This window comes from Pyxicephalus adspersus, chromosome 5 (genome assembly GCF_032062135.1).
Source record: "Pyxicephalus adspersus chromosome 5, UCB_Pads_2.0, whole genome shotgun sequence".
Taxonomy (NCBI): domain Eukaryota; kingdom Metazoa; phylum Chordata; class Amphibia; order Anura; family Pyxicephalidae; genus Pyxicephalus; species Pyxicephalus adspersus.
The window spans coordinates 49574399-49600039 of NC_092862.1; the positions used below are offsets into that span (position 1 = coordinate 49574399).

The 25641-nt window shown below is 36.8% G+C and overlaps 1 protein-coding gene and 1 non-coding gene across 6 annotated transcripts in view; both read right to left on the reverse strand.

The window, feature by feature from the left end:
• The window catches only part of SPIRE1 (spire type actin nucleation factor 1), an 88441-nt gene that overhangs the window by 16725 nt on the left and 46075 nt on the right, over positions 1-25641 (reverse strand). For 3 of the 5 annotated variants that reach the window (XM_072411473.1, XM_072411471.1, XM_072411469.1), the window contains exons 3-9: positions 21939-22169; positions 11482-11607; positions 7096-7164; positions 6018-6182; positions 5791-5877; positions 4878-5007; positions 3215-3256 (exon numbers count right to left, since the gene is read on the reverse strand). In XM_072411473.1, coding sequence (XP_072267574.1) covers positions 3215-3256; positions 4878-5007; positions 5791-5877; positions 6018-6182; positions 7096-7164; positions 11482-11607; positions 21939-22169 — 850 coding nt within the window. The remainder of the gene's footprint in view (positions 1-3214; positions 3257-4877; positions 5008-5790; positions 5878-6017; positions 6183-7095; positions 7165-11481; positions 11608-21938; positions 22170-25641) is intronic. The other 2 variants (XM_072411474.1, XM_072411470.1) reach the window with 1 other exon arrangement.
• On the reverse strand, positions 5364-5441 carry LOC140332214 (U4 spliceosomal RNA). The gene has a single exon (XR_011921065.1). It is a non-coding gene; the product is annotated as a U4 spliceosomal RNA (small nuclear RNA).

Below are 25641 nucleotides of genomic sequence, written 5' to 3' on the forward strand. Positions count from 1 at the left end.
GATCACAAAACATCTCTCTGAGGGCAAGGGAAACTAGGCCATCTAACAGGTCCAGGCAAAGAAGTTGACTATATTAGAAACTATATAAACTATATAAACTGTGGAACCAAAACAAAAAAAGGCTTCCATTCCCAACTATTGCTACAGCCAGGATTTATGTGTGTGTAAGTGCTCCTTATAAAAGAATATACAGTACTTGTTGGAAAGGTTACTGCAGACATCAGAAGATGAGCATTTGTAATATATCTATCTCCAGATGAATTTTTGCACAAGTTTCCCATACATATGACTGTTCACGTCACCCAAGAGTGAATGGGGAAAGTTGGAAGTAATGAGCAGACAGCTCTGGTGCTACTTGTGGGAAACCAATAGTGAAAGTGTAAAGTTTTCTAAACTGTCACTATCGCTGCCAGGATGAATCAACCAGGGATGTATATTGTTGTCCACAAACATAAAAATAATTTCTATGTCTGGCAGATATGAAAAAACAGAAATAATGTATGGTTGTGACTATAGCAATGCAGCAGCTTTATCTAGGTGGTACGAGTGATCATTTTTTACTAGAACAATGGGGATCCATCAGTGCAAAGGTTTTAAAAAGGATGTATAGAGCAGAATTGGACCAACAAAGATTATGGTGGTCTTTTAGCATCTAATATACACACAGATATATGCAAATAGACCTGTGATATGTGATATGTAAATCATAGGAAATATTTATTTTGCTGATCAGCTTCTTCCAGTGGCATTACATCATCCTAACAACATCTCCAGATCTGAATCTTAAAAGGTGAAATACTACAACCATACACAGGTGACAACAATATTACAGAAACAAAAAACAAAAGGTTAGCTCAAAAGTATCACAAACTTGACACTGGAGGGAGATAGTATAAAAATGGCCCTTATCAGTATACATAAACATGAAAATGATAATGCACATGACATGCATTCTATAATGTGCAGTAAATAAATACATGAAAACTTCTTCTGTATTTTGCTATCAAAAACCTAAAGCATCTTCAGGTTGCTTTTACTTTGTTGAGTATCAAGAAAATAGCATCCACAACCAGGAAATAATGACTAAAGGACTGCTTGGCATTTCCTGGAGTTTTCTCAGTGCCACATTAGACTCTATTCATAATACAGAGACAGATACACCCTTGTAAATTTAGACTAAAGTCTGTCCATTCCTGGCACTGACAGCAAATTCTCGGATCCCAGGAGAACGAAAGATCATTCACAACAACAAAAATGCTCAAAAATTAATTAGTAGTACATTATTTCCTGTGTGCTTTGGCTACCTAGCTCCTGGGATTTTTCCAACTCTGTAAACAATTAAACAGCTTGTAGGCTACTGCTTTAAAAAATATAATCCTAAATTAAATTTTTTGGCAGTTTTATTATTTTACACAGACACCACAAAAAATGAAAAATTTGTGCACAATATGGTGAAGTGGAATGCAAAAAAAGAAAGAAAAAAAAACATGGATGATTAATGGTAAAAAAAATATATGTATATTTCTCTCATGGTCAGGAATGATTAAAGAGCTAAGTTTATTAAAAAACAAAATGTAAATACTATAATGAAGAAAAGACTGGAGCAGTTATGTTATATATGTTCACCCAACCAGTGGCTCAGATGCCATATGTGGTTCTCGGCTCCCTCCTAGCAGATGTTCAGTGTCAGGATATGTGAACACCAGCAGTTTTACACATTTAAAGGTTAAATGTAATTATTCAGAATTCAGCTATGCAAAAGCTAAATATATAATAAATATAAAACATATGCCTGAAAGAAAACATTCTTAGAAAGTAGATTTATTATGTATGTTATATTTATAGAGAACCTACTCCTCCAAAATACAGATTTACTAGATTTGGCTAGACTATTTGTGGTCAATCTTTGGCTTTTGATTGATATCAAGGATTGGGGTGTGGGTCCTACATGCAATTGAAAAATATCTAGACATAAAAAAGGAGAAATCATCCTATATGGGTAAAGACAGATGACCCAAGTTGATAGTTGATAAGAGGATATCATAGGATACAGCAATTGTTCTACTACAACCAGGGGGTGGGGTTGTGGGTTTGGGAGTGTAGTTAAAGAACTTATAATGTATTTTCGGTATTGTAGTTGAACAAATAACTTCTAAAACATAGGGTCGGTTCATAGAATCACATATTTTATTATGCACTGGTATATACTTATGTACCAGAAACATCAAAGAGAAAATGGGAAGTTCATATTGATGTATGGGCATTGCAAAATTGGTTATCTAACATATGGTGACCCACCCTATTCCAGAAAAAAATCTAACCATCTGGGAGTATCCAACAAAAGAACAATAATGCTTTTGTTAAACTAAAGTTTAAAATATGACCATGCAGAACTCATCTGTCACATGTTCCTAGTTGTAAAACTAGACCACAGAGAAATCTATTAATCCATCTCAGAAAGGCTCTCTAAGAACGTTAATGGGAATGAGAACAAGAAGAGATGTGCAAATATTGGAATCTTTTTTCAGATTTAAACAAGGAATGGATGCTATGTAATGTACACGCTTGTTAAAAGATGAAAAGGTTTTCATTTATCTCCGACCTATAAGTTCCACCAGTTCCAAACATTTTCAAGCACTTCAAACTAATCACTGTTCAATAAATGATTTGATTTGTTTGGTGGGGTTTTAATGAATTCTAATAATTTAATGACACAAGCAAGTGTTGATTGTAGGTGTTAGTATCTAAAGTGCCCTTATTGCTTTGGTTGGAGTAGTCACATATCCAAATATTTCTATTTGCATTCCTTGCCAGGAACACGGCTTGATCACTCCCATGTTGCTATTTATTAGAAATAAGGGAAGTGTTAAGTGGAAGTTTTTGTTTGGTGGTCATGAAATATGTGACATCAACAGTCTACCCTAGGTCAACGGGTAAAATGGTAAAGAAATGCAGGGCACACAAAAAAAAGTTTCCCCCACTCATTTGGATATTAACATATGGCAGCATTCCTACAGAGGGACACCATCAGCTCTCAATAGAACCATATTGAAAGGTCCTCTTTATATCAAAACAGAAATCCAGAGCAGTAACCCCCATTATCTGAAGTGATTTGTTCCTGACTTATTTCTGACCATGACAGAAAATAAAGACTGTTCCCACAAATGAGAATGCACCACAACATCCACAACAATACGCCAGGTGCACATTTTACCTGACAAGTCAAAACTGTGAGACATACTAAGGGGCCGCATTACTGGAAAAACAAAAATAGTCTGTTAGGACACATATAGAAAATAATAAACAGAAACACCAAAACATTTCAGATTACGTGGTGCTACGTGGTAGCAGTATCTGAAATGTGAGAGAAATTAAACTGAAAGCAAAATCAGGATTCATATACATAAATTGTTAGAGAATAAAGAAAGTTTGATTTATTGCTTCACCGCACATTTTATATAAGTAAACTTTGCAAATAGAAAGCAAAAGCTAAATTACCTTTTTAGAAAGAAGATATTTTTTCAAAAGTAAATAGGTTAAAAAAATATTGTCTAATTATTATTTAATATTTTTTATCTCACAGTTTCCTGAAGTGTTATCTTTTCACTAAGTTTCTGGCTTCACCAACTCCATCACCACTTAAACTATAGGTAGGTAGGCTCTGTGGTGGCATAACTGTGGTGGTGGCATAAAATATCATTTTATTAGCAGAATAAAATATGATTTTGTATAGACTGATGTTGTACTCCTATATTGCAGTTTCATACCTCTGATATCTGGAAAAGGTATAATATGTCATGTGTTGTTCATTTGAGGCTGTATTTACTAATGTTAAGAAATGCTAAGGACCAGACGATTTATATATGTATTCTAATATATAATACTGTATATTGCAGCTTTTTGAAAAGAGAGGAAGAGATTAGTGAAGTATTGTAGGGAGGTGATTGGTGTAAATGCTCATGTAATAAAACTGTTTAATACCTCTTAGTGTTTTCTCAGCAATCTGTAGTTTAATCCAATGTTGTTGTTTTTGTCAATGTTCTATAGTTAGAAGTATGCAGAGGCTTTGAAACACATATCTAAAAAGTAATGTGTAATAAGGTTTATGTGTGATAGGCCTCATAGAAGCAGAATTCCCCCAACCAATTTATGCTGCATAATATATTAGGGCAGTAATATAAAAGGCCCTCTACCATTTAACTTGTTAAACAGTTGGTTTGTTTAGATTAAAAAAAAAAAAGCAGGGATTTCTCTGCAAGGGTTGAGTCAGTAGGGAATGTATTAGGCCTCTGCAAAAAGGCCACTGCTTTAACACAGAGAACAAGGGTCACGCTTGGCAGCTGCTGTCAGGCTTTTCTACTGAGGTTGTAAGTGTGTGTTACGAAGTGTTAGAGCCACAGCCTTAACTATTATATACTCACTAACCCAAATATACCCCTACCTATTAAAAAAATATGTTACAAACTAAAAACTAGCTAACAATTTAGACAACTGTACACAATGCCTGTGCTATAAAATGAACCAAAAAGGTTTAAAATAAACTTCAATAAAGAAACACAGTTTTATATTCCCCATCATGTACGTGACATCTAGTAGCCACACCTGTCCCGGGTAATATCAGAGCTGTTGGAGTCCATAAAATTTACCTTTCTGTAGCTCATCTATAAAATGTAGATATGTGTGTTTAGGTAAATGGAGCAATTCCTTAAGTAATCAATGAAATCATTTCCTTCTGTTGATATAGTAAAGTAGAAAAACAACAGCTGGAATCTTAAGAGCAGTTGCATATATCAGTACAAATGTGGCTTGCACAATATGCCGATACCAGCAAAATCTACAAATTGTCAGGTCTGCCACACTGCCAACAGTGTTCTTACCGAGCCTACTACGCCTAATTTCATCAGGAGAAACAGGACGCAGTTTTCGCTCAGATTTAATCTCTTCTAGTATCCGTTCATGCAGGCTTCGGGGACGGGGTGGTGTGGGTTTTAATTTCCTTGCAGATACCTGTAAAGAAATATTGAATTTAGAGACATTAAAATTAAATTGATAACTAAACTCAAGTAATAAAAAGACATCTTATGTTACTGTTCACTTTAGGTGAAATGCTGACAATTATGTCGTTTTGAGACTTCTCCTCTTTTCTCTCTCAAATTCTCCTCTGCAGCAACAGAGAAAAGTTGCCAAGGCCACAGATAGCGTCCTTCCTAAAGCCTGTGCTGTTTGATGAACTCTGCCTGTGCATGGAATGTGCACTTTTTCTGATATCACCAATCACATTAGTTAGGTTTAAATCTCATTAGTTACTGTAAAAACCTGACCTATGCTTTGTGAAAGTAAGCTGTCCTCCCCAAATGCATCTCAATGTTTAATTTTTCAATTAGCAATAATCACCCTTGGATAAAACCTCATTGGCTACGATATTGCCACTGCGCCAAGCTAATGTTTCTTTTTTAACTTGGACTGGAATATGCCTTTAATACTTACTTGTGATACAGTTTAAAAATTTCCATCAGAACGTATACATTAGTATATTATACGTACACAACAGACTCAATATATTTCATTTAAACATTACCAAAGTTATTTTCAAAGCACATTTGACCTCATTACCATTACTGGAAACTTAGCAGCAGCTGTTCGGATGAATAATCTGCTTTTATAGTAAGAGCCTGGGCACAAATATCATTATCGAATCCTGCTACCATGGAATTTGCAAGTATTTAATTCATCAAGGCAGATGAACTAAAAGCAAAGGATACATGATTACTACAGAGCAGGACTACATACAGGATTTAACGGAGGTCTGGAGCGTATAAAATCCAGGATTATTTCATGGGCACTCTTCTTTAATCGAGGAGGGATGTCACCCTGAACCTACAAGGAGAAATAGAGTCTCAGAATAGAACATGACCAATAAATTCATACCAACATTGTAATACTTTAACAGTACCATGTAAACTACCAATGCAGCTGTAATAACCAAAATAATTTATATTTAATTATGCTTGACTCACCATGACCTTTCTTAAAGTGTAACGTTTAGAACGAATGTCGTCCATCAGCATCTCATATGGGGTCAGCTCATATTCAATGGGTAACATATTGTACTGGCGTTCTTGCACTTTCTTCAGCTTGACACCATTACGGAGATCACGCATAACCTGAACCCAGAACCTGGCCTGAAGATATAATATTTTATTTAGGATAAAGTCAACTGGAAGAATATCAAAGCTTTTTAGGAACAAGTCCAAATATAAGATTGGTTTAATCAAAAAGATTACCAGTGTTATACAAAGACACACAGTAAGAATTAGATAATATTATGATATCTGCTGTCAGTTTAGGGGGTAGAGTCTTGCTTTCTTTCAATACTCATCTTCAATGAATTGCTATACTCCATTCCAGTAGATATGGCATATGAGGCAAATGAGGGTCTGCAATATTATTAGGCCCACTTCCTAGGTACCCAGGCAGTCATAGACACTCTACTGAGTGACATTACATTTACCTTAGCTCAGTATTGCAGCAAAGAATGTCACCAAAGCTTGGCTAAGAGAAAAATACTGTAAAGTCAAGATTTCAGGTATAACCCACTTATAAATTATATTTCAATAGGGGCGAAGTTAAAATGCAACTTTTATGATTTTGGTTGATGTTATTACATTTTAAGTCCTAATTTTTCTAATCTTCTTTCACAAATAAATATTAAAATAATCTCAACATGAAAGATCTATTCTGACTTCCTGAAATTGATAATTTACCTGGCTGACATGTTACCCCACGCACTTCAGTACTGCCTGAATCACTGCAGTGTTCTCTCCAGACCCTTTTTGCTGGTGCGCACCACCCAGCACTTTTTAGTAACCACCCGGCTGTTTTTGGGTAGTTACTGAAAAGTTGGGCCACAATAGAGGGGCTCCACTGACCTACAATTTTTTTCTTCCCACCCGGCTTCCTGGAGATTAAATATACTGAAGAGGGAGGTTCAGTGTGACCATCAGGTCTTTGGAAAATAGGTTGGTATTGGCAGCTCTTATATTCCTTTATTTTTCTGATATATTCATTAGAAAAACTGCTTGTTCTGTATCTCACCCAGTCTGCATTCTTTAGATCCTCGAGGTCAGGTGCATCTCTGTCCATTTCTTGGATCTTCTTTAGACTCTGCAGACCAAAAATAATGTATAAGTCAACTTTGGGCAATAACAGAGTAACAGAGCTGCAAGCATAATTCTAAATATGAAGTTTAAAGCTGAACTTTAGATTCCCTAATACACAGGCAGGTAGTAATAGAAACATGAGTAGAAATGAATTGTTGCGTGAATCAACTGATTGATATGGCTATGTTTTGGTGTGAATACCTTTTTTTTCCTTCAAAGGGGATCTCCTGCAGCCACTTCCCTGTTCCAGAATACATGCATTCTATTCTAACTGATGCAAGTTAAAATCTTATACAAAAGCTGAAAAATGGTCATGATGCAGTAGGGCATCTCCCAATTTCCCTCCCTATAGAACATGCTCTGCTGTCTGTACAGAGCCTATTTGCTCCCACTGTCTTTGGAAATGATCACTATGAACATTTCCAGCGACAAATATAGTGAATGTGTACTAAGCTTAGGAGCTGGCTTGTGACAAAAGTAGAACTTGCTCATGTAATGTGCAAACCCATCTGATTTTAGTCTCCATTCCAAGATTGCGTGTCAATGCAGATAAACAACTGGAAGACAAAGCATTGTCACCTTTTATAAGGATCTGCCTGCACAAACCTTTTTGAAAAACTTTTTTCATTTCAAAGTTCTTTTGAAGAGTTCAACATATTGAAGATTACATATTAAATGAATTCACAATGGTCACGTTTATATGTCATTTAGGTGGTTGTGTTTACATACACTATAATTATGTTTACAAAATTTGGGCTATATGAAACATACAGGAGCTGCATAAACTGCAGATTTGCGCATCACAAACACACAAAATATTCTGCTTGTGTCACCACGATTTCCAGGACCTAATGTCCATGCAATTCTCCAGTCTCTCTAGCATCTATAGGGGTTCTCTTGATAGTGGAGTATTTGTGCAACCATGAACACAGTTCTGGCAACCATCCATAAAATGACAGACAGCCAATCGAAACCACACCAACTTTGAACTGTTGTTTTCCTTTTTGGAATCCCATCAAAATGAATGGTTTATTCTGCACATGTGTAGTTGCCTACTGCATCTAATCATCATCAGGGCCTCTCTTTCCTTCTCGCTAAAACACCTAGACTAGCCATAGTTGGCACAGAGATGAAATATCCAGTTCAAGCTCACAGGGTGGAAAATTGAAAGTTTGGAGGTTCAGGGGTAATCCATGCAAAGGGCACCGAAACAAACACCCCTTTATTTATAGTTTCAACCTTAATACTGGAGGCAGGAACAGCCCAGGCCGGTCATAAACTAGGTAGGATGTGGTAATAAAAAGTTTTGGGGTACAGAGTGACTTGTAATAGGGTGTAAATAAAGAAGTAGTGGGTGACAGAGGGCTTGGTAATGCAAGATGCATTATTTGGGGTGATGAGGGATGGAGGTTAATTTTATTGTGTTTGAGGATATAGAAGAAGTCAATGGAAGCCTTCTTCATTAGGAACAACTGACAACAACTTTTACATAATAGTATATTATAGCCTAGCATTATAGAGAAACAAAATAAATACAGGGCCCTGTACTGTTATAATTACTTAGGAGCCAGGAAAATCTTGCAAGAGAATTCTCACATAGCTTAATGAATGTGGTGAAAATTAAATTGTATAAGCATACCCAATCATTTGCATGAAAATGTAAAAAAAAAAAAAAAAATGATGATGATTAGACGGTTGCAGTCAGCAAGGATTATACTATGTTCATACTAGGGTTTATTCCAGGTTAATTTGTCATATTTTAAGAATATTGGAAAATAATGGGAGTAAAGATTAAAAATGACATAAGTGGAAACTTTTTTTTTTTATGGAACCATATTAAAATTATATCCACTGAAGTGTGTTTGTTTTTACTTGGTCTCCATGTGTTCTCAGCATGATCCTTCCCTTCTTCTGTGTGCCAGGGTGATTGTCTGCCACTCTGTTACACAGAAGCTGCCATTTTCCTTGTACATAAAAGAGCTTTTTCTTAGAAGACAGCTGATTAGGCCCTGCTAGCACACTGTGCCCTTTCAAATAATCTATGCTAAGTACTAATGTTTGAAAGATGTTTCGTCTGTTTTTCTAGTGGCATGCCAAATAAAGCAGACTGCTGTAAAATCTTGTGCAGGCAGACTATCAAAAAAATCTGGTCTCCCATACAGAAACCAGCATAAATAATGAGATTTTAGTAATGAAGTAGATTCATAATAAGCCAGAAAGTTTCTTTTCAATATTCAGAATCATTTCAGGCATAGCTAAAGGACACAAAAAAATGAGACGCTGATGGCTGACAATCACACACTGTCTGAGGCTCTTGAAGACACCGCTTTATATTAACAGTTAGGCAAATCCCCTCTCCAACGGAGGTCTACTTTGCTCAAATAGAAAAAAAAATTGGAGAGACATAGTATACTTTAAATTCGTGGTGGCTCTTAATCAGAAACCATCCATTTTAAAACATAAAAAAGGCATTCCCTTATTGCGGGGTACTGTCACGCACCGACCATGCAGCATGCACTGTATGTACAAGACAGAAGCTCAGCACTTGAATAAAGAAAGGCAAAACACAGTGTATTCCAGCAACCACTCCATGTCCTCTCTGAAGACATGAAGTTGGGTCAAAGAGGTAATTCATCCTTACAAAAAGCCAGTTGTCTAGGCATCACCAAACAACAGCAGCTTGGATGTTCGCTTTTTAGAAAAAATGCTCAACCCTTGTGGAATAGGTGGTAAAAGTCACCTATTAAACCTAAAACATACCCTAGTATTATGTCAACTGTATACTGTGCGCACATCTTGACCGTCTAATTTTTGGCTTTAATTGGGAATCCTTAAATGGATATAGAGATCAAACATGAGGAATTATGGAGGGAAGGGCTTTGAAACAAGAATATCAGTTTTGGGTGATCTGACCCTTTAAATAAAAAATCACAAAGATAAAAAAAATGGTGACAACAAACAGCTGAGCTGAATACAGTCTATCACAGCACAGCCCCAGAGTTCATGAGGCATCAAAATCTTTTTAATTGCGTGCACTGCTATAATTACATATAAACAAGCACAGCGTCTGCCAGGAGTTTCTCAGACAAGACTAACTAGTGATTATATTTTTATTTCATCTGAATCAGTACAGACGTTGCGTCTGAGGTACAAGTGATGTGTACCTATAAAACCCAATTCCTGCTCAATTTATTTTACGTAGGCCTCCACCATCTCCTATAGATTACAAGAGTCACATGTGTATAGGTGAAATCTGCAGGGTCATGATAGCCATGTAAGCTTAGTTGGGGTTAGGGTGGAAGAGGAAGCCCCACTATGAAGGTTAATTAGGCAAAATCCTTGCACATATAAAGCAAACCCAGATCTTGAGCTGTCATTAATCAAAGATTTCCCTTGATACCCAAAACTCTGAGTAAGTTAATGGCTTTTAAAGTCTCTGATCATCCTTGCTATATATTTGTATTAACCCTACATGACCAACAAAGTCTTTCTTTTCAGCTACAAAATAATAGGATGTTTAAGGTTTGGAGATATACAAAAAGAAACATAAAAAATAATGAAAGTTAAAGAGAATTTGCACATATGAACAATTAGTCTTTACCCACAGTGTTCAGGACTTTGAAGTCCTAATATCTTATTCACCAAAAAGATCCGCGGATGCAAACAGTACTACATTTAAAGTTCTCTAAAGCATGTACCATTTCTAGCAGCTCACGTTGGGTGAAAAGTGTCAGGGTGCCATTCACAATCCAGTACATGTTGCTGTGCATTTATGCACATACTTCTGCAACACAGCGGTGCATATGAGTGCTTTGGGTTTGTTTTAGTTGTGAATAATGAAAGCACTTTCAGAAATACGCAAGCAGCTGCAACTTTGATTCCGAGTACTCCACAAATTGTACACGGGTATGCAAATGCTGACTTCATCATGGAAAGACAGGCCCTTGAGGGTTGGGCAAAAGGGCCAAACTACCAATCTAGGGTCAGTATTTGCATAACAGGGTAGCACAGATACGTAGATAAAGCCATTGAAAAAAGCTAATATGCTAAAATATGTAGTATCAGAGTAACTGTACTGGTGTGTATCATAAGGACGTCTGGACAGAATTATTAATACTTAGGACAGGTATTTAGCTGATTGCCTGGAGTTCCAAATAAACCACTTGCTGGCATTCACGTGCTGAAAAAAGTGGTTAAACTAATCTGTAAATTGTTTAGCAGAATGGGAAAAATTATTTATGACATTAATAACTCATGCAACTGTCCGTAAGGCATTTACATACATCTGTGTAGCGGTGGATTTAATGACGGCATGCCTCACCTCTTTAGCATTTTTGATTTTTGTCAGGAACGTGTGGAGCTCCATGGTCTCTGCATATAGTGCCCGGCATACTGCTTGGTAATGATTAGGTGCTTCTGATGGAGTCGGCAGATGAGAAGAACACACCTGTTGAGAAGAAAGAAACACGTGTCAACTACTACAACAATGCAAATTTTTAGGGTTTATATGGGAAAAAACACCTTGCAAAGACAAGAAATATATCTTTAACGAATCAGCTGATATGGCAAACACCAAACAGATACACGTAGAATAAACCTACATATTTGTCTTATTTTTTGTATTGTGCTTGCTCACAGTAAGGCTGTATAAAAAGCAGTAAGCCACACTAAACTAAAGAAATGTGGTTATAATTTATCTGTTGGTTTTCTCATGAAACACTCAATTTGCAAAATGTGTGAAATTTTTTATTACCAGCATGCAAAAGTTATTAAATAATTTTTATTGTTCTATTACGTCTGAGGAGTGGAAACGGCCAGTAGATAACAGCAGAGAAGAGTTGGGTTTGTTTTATGATGCCTTAGTGATGATTCCTAAACTACAGCTAATCATTTTGCAGGGACATACCTAGACCAAGCTATCTTTGTGGCCATGATACTAATGCAAATTCTCAGTGCCAGAAGCCAATTGTCTGATGGGGACAAAGTGTGTGTGTTTTTAAATCTGTATTCTCCTCAAAAATTTAAATTTTTCCACAACCATCTTTTAGACTGCAGTCGAAAAGAGTGAATGGATCAACCCATCACCAGCATTATTAATTAATACTGTGAAAAAACCAAATGTCAGAGCTATGTTACTTTGATGTTTGTAATCATTTTTGTGATCGAAACATAGTTCAAAGTGGTTTGCGGTTTAGCTCATTAGACGTTCACGTGCTTTGGATTTTAGCAACCCAAGAAAAAGCAAACTTCCTGCAAAAAACACAGCCCATCACAAAACAAAGTAATGCATTGCTACACTGTAACGCAAGTGTTTTCGGGTGCCATTTAAAATGGGATCAGATCGCATCTAAGTGAGGTATGGTAATATGTGTAGTTACAAATTGCAGCAGCACAATAGGGGGAAACATAAATAACCTTTATATTCTAAGTCTAAAACTGCTAAGACTTTCTGGACACACTTACAATATACACAAATAACACAGAGACTTCTTTTTTTGTACTTGCTGAAAATGTTCTTAGTCAAGAGTGAAAATGTAAGCAGCCATAACATCTTAGGACTAGTTCATTGAAATGCAAATTACATTTTTTTTCTTGGCTTTCATTTAAGACAAGAATTTAAACTTTAATTAAAAAAACACAAATTTCTAAATTCAGAATTCCAATAGTTTACAAGCATTACGTAGATATCAAAAAAAGTAATAGTAACATGCAAAAAAAACATAAAATGATGATGATCTTTTGCCTTGGACTTTGCATGGAGTCCAGTCAAAAGACTTAATATGCAATTTATATAATTTTCCCATGATCTCATACAGCAATATAAAGCAATGTTGTCACAATGCCTTTGAGGGGGAACAAATTCTCCCACAACAGAGGAATAGCAATTCTTGTGGGTAGAGACATTTTGTTCTGCAAACTAAAATTCACCAGAATATTTTTTAATAGGGCGGTCTGCATTTCCATGTTTTATTTTTTAAACTGATAGTGGTAGACATGTAGCTGCCTGAAAGATAGCTAACCTTGGGTTCACAGAAGTGCAACAAGTTGTGTTTTGGTAAGTCCTGTATACCTCATTTAACAAATGACTCTTTTTTTAACAAACAATACATGATTATCACCACATAGCACCCACAATCCAACCTTTTCTAGAGTAACCTTCACAAATAATATTTGCCGCAAACACCTGCTGATTACATTACAAGAGCCACAGCTTTACTAAGCAATTTACACTGCTCCTGCTAAAATCAGCATGTGGGTTTCCAGGCTACTGAAGCCAGTAAGTGAGGGGTGGAGACCAGTCTGAACAAGTTATGTAGGTGACAAAAGCCCGGGGAGTGTATTATATTAACTTTGGTTTCTAAATTTAAACAAAGGGACCTTTGGTCTCCAACAAAGTGATAAACTAAGAGTTTGAATATATACTTGTTTGGCTTTGGTCGTGGAAATGTCTGCTGGTAATAAAGATTGGCAGGCTGTACTGGTATTCAGCCACTGCAGTAGCGCACCATAGAGCAGAGGACTCTAGACCTGTATTTTCTCCGCCTGTTGGCTAATGTCCTCAAACAAAGTCCTCCTTGTTCTGGCCATACACTGTAATGTGGACGAGGCCTGGGACAAGCCAAGGGAGCAGAACACTAAAGCCTAAAATTTATGAAATGAGGTTGTGGGTTTTATCCAAGCACATTGTCTTATTTTGGAGTCCTGCAAGGTTGCACTGGCCTTTGCAGATAGGGACTTCTGAGTTTTCTCTAACTTTTCTGATAAGCATGAACTAGGTTAGTGACTACATGAAATTTTGAAGATTGTCACCATTACACCAGGAACCAGGACTATTTCTTAAAGAATTTAGCAATGGCAGCCCAATATTTCAGTCATATCACAGTTACTGTTCTTTACTATTTACTTGTAAGTCACTATTGAGTAATTAATATGGACATCATTATCAGCTTGATGGGGAGTATAAGCTAGCTCATAAACACTTAAGGTTGACCGCTCACTCAGTTATTACCCTCTGTTGTCTACTCCTTGGAGGCGTTTCCTTTGACTTAGTATCAGCCCCTTACTCTATACAACAGAACTCAGAGAATGATAGGTAGGAGCAACAGAAAAAAGACAGTTATCATTATGTTTATTATTAATAAACAGTATTTATACTTTGCAGCATTGTACATTAGATCTGGCTTGCAAATGATAGGCAGACACAGACCATAACACAGGAGGTGGAGAGACTCCTGCCAGAAAGAGTTTACAATCTAAGAGGTGGGGAAGCAGCAGACAATAGGAGGGGGATATGGATTGGTGAGTGAGTAGTGATGGCAAGGCAAGTTTGTAAAGGGGTTTAAGTGCTCTTTAAATGTGCAGAAAGTTGGAGCAAGCCAAATAGGATGAAAAAGACCATTCCAGAGAGTAGGGGCAGTTAAAAAAAAAAAGTCTTTGAGCTGTGCGTGTGATGAGGTAATAGGTAGATAAATCATTAGCAGGTCATTAGAGGAGCAAAGATGTGCTGCAGTGCTTATGTGCTAACAACAAACATTAAGCTCATCCGTCTTCCTCAATGTCCAGTCACAGACCAGAATGAGGACAAGTTCTAGTTCTATTGTTTTACAGCAATAGAAGTAAACAAGTCTCCTAATTTGCTGTACTGTCAGCGGTTTACCTGGAGCCTAATTTAGGATTTTCTTGATACACATTGTATAACATTAAGGCACTAACACCATCAACACAAAGGTCATTAAGTCACAGACACGGAATAAAATATATAAAAGGAATAAAGAGAGTTAAAACTTTCCTTGTGACCATCAGTGTCTTAAATCTGCATTCTCTGTAGATTTTTAAGTCCATGGCAGTTAGTTCACACTTCCAGTTGTTTGCATAACCAACACCCCCCAGGCTAGTGGGGAAAACTGGGCTGCATCAGGGATACAGGATCTTCATATCCGATACAGAACTGTATTGCATATAAAGATTGGTAGCCTTAGGGGAGAGCAATTAAATATCTAAAAATGGTAGCAGCATTTTTTTGAATTCCAATATGGAGTAACTTTAAATCATTTTGCATATAAAGATTGGTATTGGTGGCCTTGGGAGAGAGCAAATAAATATAAAAAAATGGCAGCAGCATTTTTTTTCAAATTCCAATATGGAGTAGCTTTAAATCATATTTGTCAACAGGTATCGAGAACTTCATGCCTATTCAGGTATGTAGCATACTGTGGAAAGAAAAAAATGCCCATTAAAATATTCAAGTTATTTGCACTTTTGTTTTTGTACGGGCCTTCCTTGTCTCCCTTTCGCTTTCATTCACCTTCCTATTACACTTTTGTTTTCACAAGGACACCTGAATAGGTGGTGGCACACAGGACACAGAGAAGCCTTGTTACACCACTGCAGCCTGAGGGAACAGATTTAATTACAGTCAGTTAATAAGTTAATGTAATAAAAAAAAAAAATCAATAGTTTTAACAGTTTTTTTCTTGTTGTGCACATTTGGAGCTCAGCCTACATACACGTGTGTATATTGGCAAAAGTAGGATCACAGCAGAAAATAAATGCAAAGTTTGTAACTGTTATCTGAAGTCAGGGAATGCAAGGTGCACAGACTATGTACACGTGAGGAACGTTCTGAACGCTGTAACAGGACACGCCTTAGGCAGAGACGGTCTGAGGCTGAAATTTTCAATGTGACTCGTGATTTCATTTAACCAGTAACACAGATGATCTCGACCTTGTGATATCCCTCTTTATAGCTCTACTTTCTGTCATGTGAAGGCCAACTGGGAAGCTTTGCTTCTCTCCTTGTTTAAATGTCTGAGAAAAATGGTCAGAAAATCCCCATCTCAAATCTCTTCCCAGACAGTTACATTTCAGAAGAGCGAAAGGAGTGGACTTAAATGGCAGAAACACAATCGGGTGCTAATATAACAGTATCTTTGTGTAATTGTTTACTCATTATACTATTTTACTGATGAATGCTCTCACTATTTCAAATTTAAGAGAGGGAAAGACAAGGACGTCTCTGTGCAGAACATTTTATCTGCAGCACTTGATCTGTTTCTCCTTCCGAATGCCAAGTCTGCAACAATATAAGCCTATTATAGTGTATGAAATAAAAAGAAAGTCTGCCTTTTATTTTGGAAAGGAGTAAACCTCCTTACTCTTTATACTCTTTATCTTTGTACTCTTTATCTACTTACAGCTGAAGTATAAAGCAGATATATGTGTTGTACACAGAAGAGGCCTAAGCTGGCCAAAGCCTAGCAACAAGAAAAGCATGGCTCTTGAGAAGCTCCTGCTGCCACTTGAATCAGTTCTTCAGTAATCCCTTCTTTCTGGTAAACCCTAAACTATCTTTTATGTACTACTTTTTCCTATAATTGGAAAGTTTTATTCATGTTTTTTTAAACTTCAGAGGCCTAGTTCCAAGTCAGTGACATAATAGGAAGTGATGTCTGGATCAGAATGTCAACAATGGAACCTGATCACTTAAAACCAAGTCAATAATGGCAACTCTCATATTTATGTTCACATGTTCGCTTTATACCAAAATAAAGAAATAGTTGCTGGGTTTTTAAGACATTAAAAAAAGGCAGACTCGGTACTTCATTATCTATGTAAAACTAATGCCTTTATTTTCATTTTAAAGATAAAATGGTCCTGAGGTAAAATAATGAACATGAATACATTTTAGGCTATGTACACACGTCAGATGATTCTCACTCGATACCAGCCGTTGGGCTTGTCTCAGGCAAGAATCATGTGTACAGTGGTCGTCTGACGTTGTTCATGAATCCGTCCTTCTCCATACAGCAAAATGGCGCTGTATGTACAATGCTTGTTTGTTCATCATGCAGTGGTTTGTCGCTGGAAACAACTGTAAAAAACTGTTTCCAATAACAAAAATTGAGCGTGTGTATGCAGCCATAGTTACTGATAAAACTCAGGTGGTAAATGTACTCAATCCTATGCATGTGGCAGTAGCAAACTCCTGTTTACTTGCACTATTTAATGCATTATGATATGTAGTGTACAGGAAAAAAAAAGTTTTGTTACCCGAAAAAATTTATTTTATACACAGGCAGATTTTCATATAATGCATCGCCACACGTGATGAGAGCACAGTGTGGTTACAGCCTGTATATGCTTGTTAGGTGGCAGAGAGGAAGAAGAACACTATAGATAACCTATATATTGGAGTTGCGAACAGATTTTCATTATTTTTGTAGCCTTGTGACAGGTAGACCGAGTCTGCAACAGGGCAGAGGGTGTTTAGTGTCCAGGACACTGCAGAGAAGCAGCTGGTCCCCAATTCATGAACACTAAACATTCCAGCACTTGTTACTGCTCTATTAGGCACAAATAGAGGGCGTTGTGGATTATTACCTCCACTGATGTAGACCATCAATAAGTATGGAGGCCCAATAAGAAGTCAAGCTTATCACATTATCATGGAGCAGTAGAATGGTAATGTACAACAGACAGGTTAGACATCCTACAAAAAACAAATAACACTTGGAATTTATTCAAGTAAAATGTCTAGCTAACTGAGTAAATTCTTAATAGGGCTTGAAGAAGAATAATCAAGATTTCCATACTAATAGTACAGGTACATAGTAAAAGGTACTCACATGATGCATAAATCTAAAAAAAACCAGATGTCTTTTGATGTTTGAAATAAAACTTTTCAACTGACATCCCAGATAGCTGCAGGACCAGTAACTAGGGCTATGTATTTACCTGGAGTGTGGACAATTCTCTTTCTGGCCGGGGCACCTAATTCAGCCTAATTCACCTCCTTAGCCCATGGTAGGGCTTCTGAGCACTGAACGGACCTTAAGATTTTTACGCTGATCAAAAGGGTTGGGAACTAAATTTAACAAAAGTTTATTGGGTTAAAATTCCATTTCTCATGATGGACATTTCGTTCTGACCTTCTCTAGTAATTCCACTGAACAACTAATAGGCTGCATAGGACTACTCAGCTCCATAAGAAAATTAAAAGCAATGCCAATTTTTTTTGCATTTTTTAGAAACATAACTGCTGAAAATATTCCTGGCACAACTGGTAATAAACCAGCGATTTGCCTCTCCTTCCCTCAAAACTTCCTTCTGTTCAGTGCTTCAGTTGCCAGCCAATAAACAACTGCTGCTAACGAAAAGTTTATTAGTTAAGAAAAAAAAATAAGTTCATCTGAGATGAATTCTGAAACTCTTGTAAAGGCTGGCTGCCTATCACACCATGAGAAGAACTTGGCTGAAGAGACCTGAAAACACTTTCTTTCTGCAACTCTTCTCCTTAAATTTTATGAAATCATGGCTCAAACCATCAGGCTGAAATCATGATTTTATAGATAGTAAGGCTTTCTAAATAACATTACAGAATATAACATTATATTTTGGCGTTTACTTTAAACCACAAAATATGTAATTGCTATATACCAAGTATATACTACATAACTGGGCTTAATGTTACTCATTTTAATAATAACCAAAGTAGTGATGGAATATTGTATACAGAGTTATGTCACTTTACCCCAATCTGTGAACCTAAACCATGACTTTTACCCCTTACCAAAAATCTATTCAAAATCCTTAGTTACATAATAAGAAAGCCACATCATTAACATTCCACAGAGACTTATCCCCAACACGCCAACAGAGGACACCGAGAACCCTTCGAACCTTTGCCTGCCCCCACTTTATTTAGGCCACAGCTTGCCAGAAAAATATGACTTCCCTATTGAGAAATACACCAGATAAGGGGAAAACTCAACCATGGGTCCCTCATTTACTAATTGCGACACAGTGAACTTTCTCTTATGGGTCTCGTTAACCATTTAATTCCTGAATATCTAAGTTTATCTTTTTTTGCACTAAGACAGGTTTTAATAATATAGAATAATTACATTCTCCTGGACTTATTGTTTTTAAGTTTCACCTGCGTTGGGAAACATCTAAGAAACACACACACTTGATTTTTTTCTTATGCCAGTTAGCTATTTATTTACATTTTATTGTAATTTTAAATGCCTTCTTTAATCATTTAAATCTACAGCTTTTACAAGATACGTAATGATCATACTACAAAGGTCCTTGTTTAAACACCAAGAGAGTGACAACATTCTGTTCCTATCTCCCAATGTAATACCTGTGTTGTCATCCTATCACATGCCCTTTAGCCCTCATTGAGTTTTTCAACCAGGGTTCCTTCAGAGGTTGCTAGGGGTCCATGAGCAATGAGCAGTTTGTGACTGTCAGGTCAGTAACAGATACCAATGACCTTTTTAGATTTGGGCAGCCTTCTCAATGGTCAGTGTATGAGGCATTCTTCTTATTGACCGCCACACTAATGTACTGTGAGATGTGGATATAGTGAATATACCATGGAGACCTAAAAGTAATTTCAAGGGGTTCCCCCATGTAAAAAAGGTTGAAAAGCATCTGGAAGATCTAGAAGATGGTTCTGGGCAGTGATGTACAGCAAGTGCATATAAACGGAGTGACAGGGGTTGTAAACACTTATAACTCTATCCAAATCTAAAAAAGTTTTGGTTTTATAAACATTTTAAATAGGTCCTTGCAGATAAAGGGTCCTCATTCAGAAAAATGGCCTAGATAATGTAATATGATTCCATTTTCAATTAAATATAGGAAATGTAGAATATCCCAAATCTTGCGGCTCCCAACACTGTGCTTGTAAGATTCGGAGTGCTCAACACTTTCCGGGATCTTATTGGCAAGGTGATGTCCTCATGCCCACACTATAAAAGCTGGTGAATAGGTGAGCATATTACTTTATTGTGTATACATTTACAGTCTTTCTGCAAGGGAGGAGGGTGACAAATGTAGTGAAAGGTCTGTTTTAATGAATAAAATGCAAAGAATATTCCGCCTCTTCAAATAATTCTGTTGGACAATGCACTGGCTCAGTTTCATTACCATGTAACTGCACAGCTGTGATACTCCCTCTTGGGATCCTGGATAAATTGGTATCAGGCTCTATGTCATGGGCATAATAAATCATTTATGGGATCATTTACCTTTCCTAGATTTCTTATAAATAAGACAGCATGAAGCAAGCTGCTCACACTCTCATGCCAGACAGAAAGGCAGTGAATTTGTTATGCACAATTTCATGTATGTGTGCAGACATTTTTAAACATCCCAGGTTAATGCAGTCTCTCTATGACGCTATTCCCAGAAGTAAATTATGTCAAGTGATAGCAAATATTTTTTATCTGAGAACAGACTTGATGGATACAAGTATCATAGCATACAGAATCTTTATTTTACAAACAAACTGTGCAGGGGAGCATTTCCCCTTGTTATTGTCCTCTGATTAGGAGCAAAGAACAAGGTGGGGGTGGTGGGTAAGTCAATCTTTGCACAGAGACTTTGCAGACTTATTTTAAAGCACATGTCAAATGATGGAAAATATCATCCATCTACATAATCCCTTGAAGATGCAATTCTTTGGACCGCTAAAGGAGAAGAGAATAATGACATACATAGGTGCAGGTACAGGTGAGTGCTTTCTCTTTGCTTGTAGTGATCCTGATGCTGACTAGGTGATAGAAAGCTGGATCTCTAGTGTGAGTCTAGAGTCTTCTACACACGCTAGATTTTCATCACTCAAGCTGATTGTTCATGATTGTCTTGGGTAAAAACAATTTAGCATTGGTACAAGCTGTCACCTGACACATTTTAGTGATCCACCTTCATGTATCAATACCAACCAACAGATATTGAATGCTATTTTTTTTTTTTTTTTACTTGGGAGGATGCAACCGGCTGCATCCCACTTGTCCACTCCTCCCATACAACAAAATAGTGCTGCCTGAACGCTTGATTGTACTATCGCTGTCGGAAATAGCCATTAACAATCATTTCCAGTGATAATTATTGAGCATAGGGTTTGAGTTTGCACAGGAATACTGTTAATTGTATTAAACTTGTTTCTGGGTTTCAAGACAACCATTAGTGGAGAATGAGATATACACAACCAAGATCATGGTCATGGGTAGAATGATAACTTTACATTCACAACCTGAGAATATATAATGCCTGAAGGTGAAAGGTAATCTACACACACACAGAAGGTGTCTAGAAATGCACTTCAGGTAAACTGTACCGTTAGGGAACAATATGTAAGGAGTGCAAATGTTTTATAATTAAAGTCACAAAGTCCATCCAATTTTTCTTAAAAGCCCAAGCAAACCCAAAAATGAACAAGGCAATTAACAAATGATTAATTATTACCTTTGGAACTGTACTTTAAAAATTCCAAAAGGTAGTGTCTTATTTTCTGGTTTACAGATTAAGGTCCTATACGTACTTACTACCTAAACCCTGCACATTTTATGTAGTGCACCAATAAGCAGGGATGCTGTGAAATGTAGTCTGACATCTACTGTTCTTCCTACTTTGGCTGATTGCCATTATAAAATTGCCTTTTATAATTATGGGGTTTTAAGGCCTAACTGTTTAGGATACAGTAGAAGAATAAGCCCGTGTCCCTTTTGGGGATATATCCCTTCAATTCCAGGGACAAAAAGCCTTTCAGTCAATTAAGCAAGGCACACCACTTGTGACCGTAATTTTTTTGCTCCTTGTGCCTTCCTCTTCTCCATGTACTGGTAACAAAGGGAAACATTTCACAGATAGGGTCACTGACAGAGGTGAACACATACAACAATGCTCACTGTAAAAACTATTCTTTGATATCCAGAATTACAAATTACCAGTCTAGTTCAAAACTAATGCATACAAATCACAAAATACCTTCATGACGCTCTTATACGAATGACGAAATTCTGGCTTTTCTTTCTCACTAGCATCCTCGTCTTCCTCATCCAGAGCATCGTATCCTTCATCAGTGCTGCCGTCAGTCTCCTCAATATTTGTCATGTTGTCTATTAGTCGCTCCAAGGGAGGACTTAGCTCCCTCTCCTCATTGTCTTTCAAGCCATAATCAAGTGCTTTGTAGATGATAATTCCTAGTGATACAATGACCTGCAGGAGACAAAAATATAGACATGTCAAAATGATCCTTCCATGAATAAATATATCTACCTGACAAAATATTGTGTCTGCATACGTATCTACCTATTGCATATATATTGCTTATGTCTTACATCAATACAGTAGTATATATTTCAGCCAGATGACAAAATTACGTCTACAAAGCATCCATAAAGATCACCAGCCATGCTGACAATTCTAAAGGTTATTTGGTATTGATAGTGAGAACCTATAAAACGGTTTTCACTCCCAGTTTTGACAGGCTTGGCCTTTCTGGCCCACGTTTTTTAAAAAATGGTGGAAGGTATGTTAACAATAGATGACCGAAACCTCCCTGATGGATGAATGTTAAATGTTGGTTAAACCCCATTAGGATAAAAGAATCATTCTTTTTTCATAACACCACATTTATGTAATGGATAACAATGAAAATAAAACGTAAAATCTCATAAGGAAATGTAAAATGACGAACCTACTAAAATATACAGAATTAATCATAACAGGATAACAAAAAAATAAAATAATGGATCACATAAAGGCTTTTCTTTCCCCTCTAATTAAAGCGGTGTAACCAGTAATTTATTTTACCAATCATGATGTTCACTGTACCAGGAGCATGGAAAAGATTTATGTATTTAATTTTTTTGTTAACTATATAAATTATTTGCTTAATTTCTGTACACCACAGTGTGTTGCTTGAGATGACAATACACACACATGGTGTGAACTGGGCACGATGAACTACGATTTTCATGTGTTCTTGTGCGGAGTTCCTGTTCAGTCTTGCTGTCCATTGTGACGTTGACCCCATTCAATAAATTTAACGTGCCAAATACAAAGAAATGGACATAAAAATGTGCTTACAGTGAACAGTAAAGTCAGAATGAGCAAGTTATAATGACAGGAACCATATTAACTGTGGAAAACCCAAGGCAAGGGGCTGGGGTTCAGCTTTAATGCATTGTAACCACTGGGTACCAAGGGAGATAATAGTATATACAAAAACAAATTTTAAATCTTTTTCCACAAGATTTATAGAACTTTTCCTGGGATTTAAAGAGAATCTTTCCAGAGAAAGCAGAGTGACTCTTTGGTAAAAACATTAACAAACAAACCCCTAAAGAACAAGAAAAGTTCTTTTTTTATTTTGAGAAATCTTGAAATTGGCAGCTTAGGTGTGCAGTTAAAAACTTCCCTCGCGTTCGGTCAAATTACTGAATTTCAAAAAATGCAGCTCAACATATTAGTCTGGAAATATATGACAGAAACACTGTAAATGGAAATTTTTAGACACAACAGTTTCTAAAGAAGGGTGTGGTAATGCAGTCTGTGCACATTTTTTTCTGGGTATTCAGTTTAGGAGATGAGCTGTTCTTTTTGTTGCCCTGCCAACTCTAACTGAATTTTCCAAAACTTTTATTTTATCAAATCCAGCAATACTATTTTAAATTAAAATAATTCACCCTTTAAAAAGACCAACTCTAACTGGGTAATACAATTACAAAAACTTAATTTTATGTGCTGTTTGCCAACTGTGCTATTGTAGTATAGTTTGAGGATGATCCCTGCTGATGAGGATGGGTGCTGCCTGATCTGTGGTGTTTTACCCCTGGTTTGGACAGGCCCAGGGGTGCCTTACTACACATTGTATTATAACACACAGCACTATTAATGCACTCCTTTTTCTACACTTTTCTTTTGGGCTGGGATTCTTTGTCAGACTGGGAAAAATGTTTATTTCTGGCTGAAAGGCAAGGTATGGATTTATCCACGGCACTATTTATGCACTCTTTATGTGTGTTTGTTTACACCTTGCAACAGACAAGTAGGGTGCTTGTCTTTCTGGACTTACTGCAGGAATGTCATTATGGAGAGAACTAATGACCTTCTGGTCTGGCCCTCCCGAAGCCTGAGGGTCTCACTTCGTGAGAACCCTTGCCTAGTTACTGCAGAGGACCTGGCCTCCAGTTGGCCCTCTAAAGTAAATTTAGCCACTCGGCTTCGGCTGGATGGACTTAGTATTGGGAAGCCCTTGGTGCAATTATCTTGTGATTTCACGCAAGTGTACACGTTTTTGTTTCACTGGGTGTTAATTGGATTTTGTTTAACAGGATCACAGACGTGCTCACATACCACGGACCTTAAAAATAAATAAATACATTTATAGCAGGGGTTCGCTAAAGACCTGAAAGGTATTTCAAGGGGTTCCCCCATAATTAAAAAACAGGTCCAGGAACACTGACCTACAAGCACAGCACTGACAATGCCCATAGCAATGCCCTCTAAAATAATTTTTCCTGCCTGCTGTGCAAGCAGACATAGCCAATATGAAAGTGGCAACTCAGCTCTGACCTCAAGTGGCAGTGCAGCATTATTGCCACACCATCACAAGAAGGTGCATTGGATGGGATTCACTTACAGGATCAATGGAAACTTGTGGCACTTTGCAGGGAAGAGAAAACATTTGGTGCAGATGTATGTATAATTAATTGCTGCAGCACATTTTATCTCTACTTAAAGTGATAGTACAAACAACTCTATTAGAAATATTACACCTTATTTTCATCAGACAGGATTTTTTTTATATTTAATAAGATAATGATGGATGCATCATTAAAAAGAAAATGAAGGACCTACTAATATTTATTCTAAAAATATGTTGTCTCCAGGTCAGGTGATCAGCCTCTTGAAAATATTTCTTTTGTACGTTACACTTGTTACTTTAAAAACAATTACATAACTTTCCACTTACAATTGAATAGTTCAGTGCTGCCCTCGGGAAGAGCATTGAGACATCCATGCAGTAAATCCCGTGGTTAAAGAGCGTGTATGTACTGGTCACATGTATGACAAAATGGATCACTGCCACTTTGTCTGGGTGTTTTTTTTTTTTTTTTTTTTTACTAAACATGGTTTAAAAACAAAAATCAAAAGCATGAAAAGATCAGGAAATTAGGAATAATTTGCCAAGAATAAGTCACCATGAGTAAAGGTGACTGTGAGATTATGTATGTGGATTTCAAGAATGACTGCACCCTTCTCACCAAATTCTTAAATTATGTACATTCTGATCAAAAAGCTGGAGAACAACATACTTCTACAAGCATGTAAGAGTCAGCCATCAAGTATTTTTCAACAATTTGGAGAAGCTATCTCATATATTTAGGTGAAAATAACACAGTGACAATTTAATTCATTAGTGATTCAGATTACTAAATATGAGCTCAGTTATTTCAAAGCTATTATTTCTAATTTTTAGAGACTCTTTTAGTCACTGGCAAGGTACCGATGGATTGCTGTAAGGCCAATGTGGTTTCTATCTTCAAAAAGGGAGCAAAGTCATTTCCAGGTAACTACAGACCCGTTCTTTTAATGCCCATAGTTGGAAAGGTCCTAGAGAGTTTGATAAAGAACCACATAGAGGAGTTTCTGCTAGAAAATAATATTATAAGTGATAGTCAGC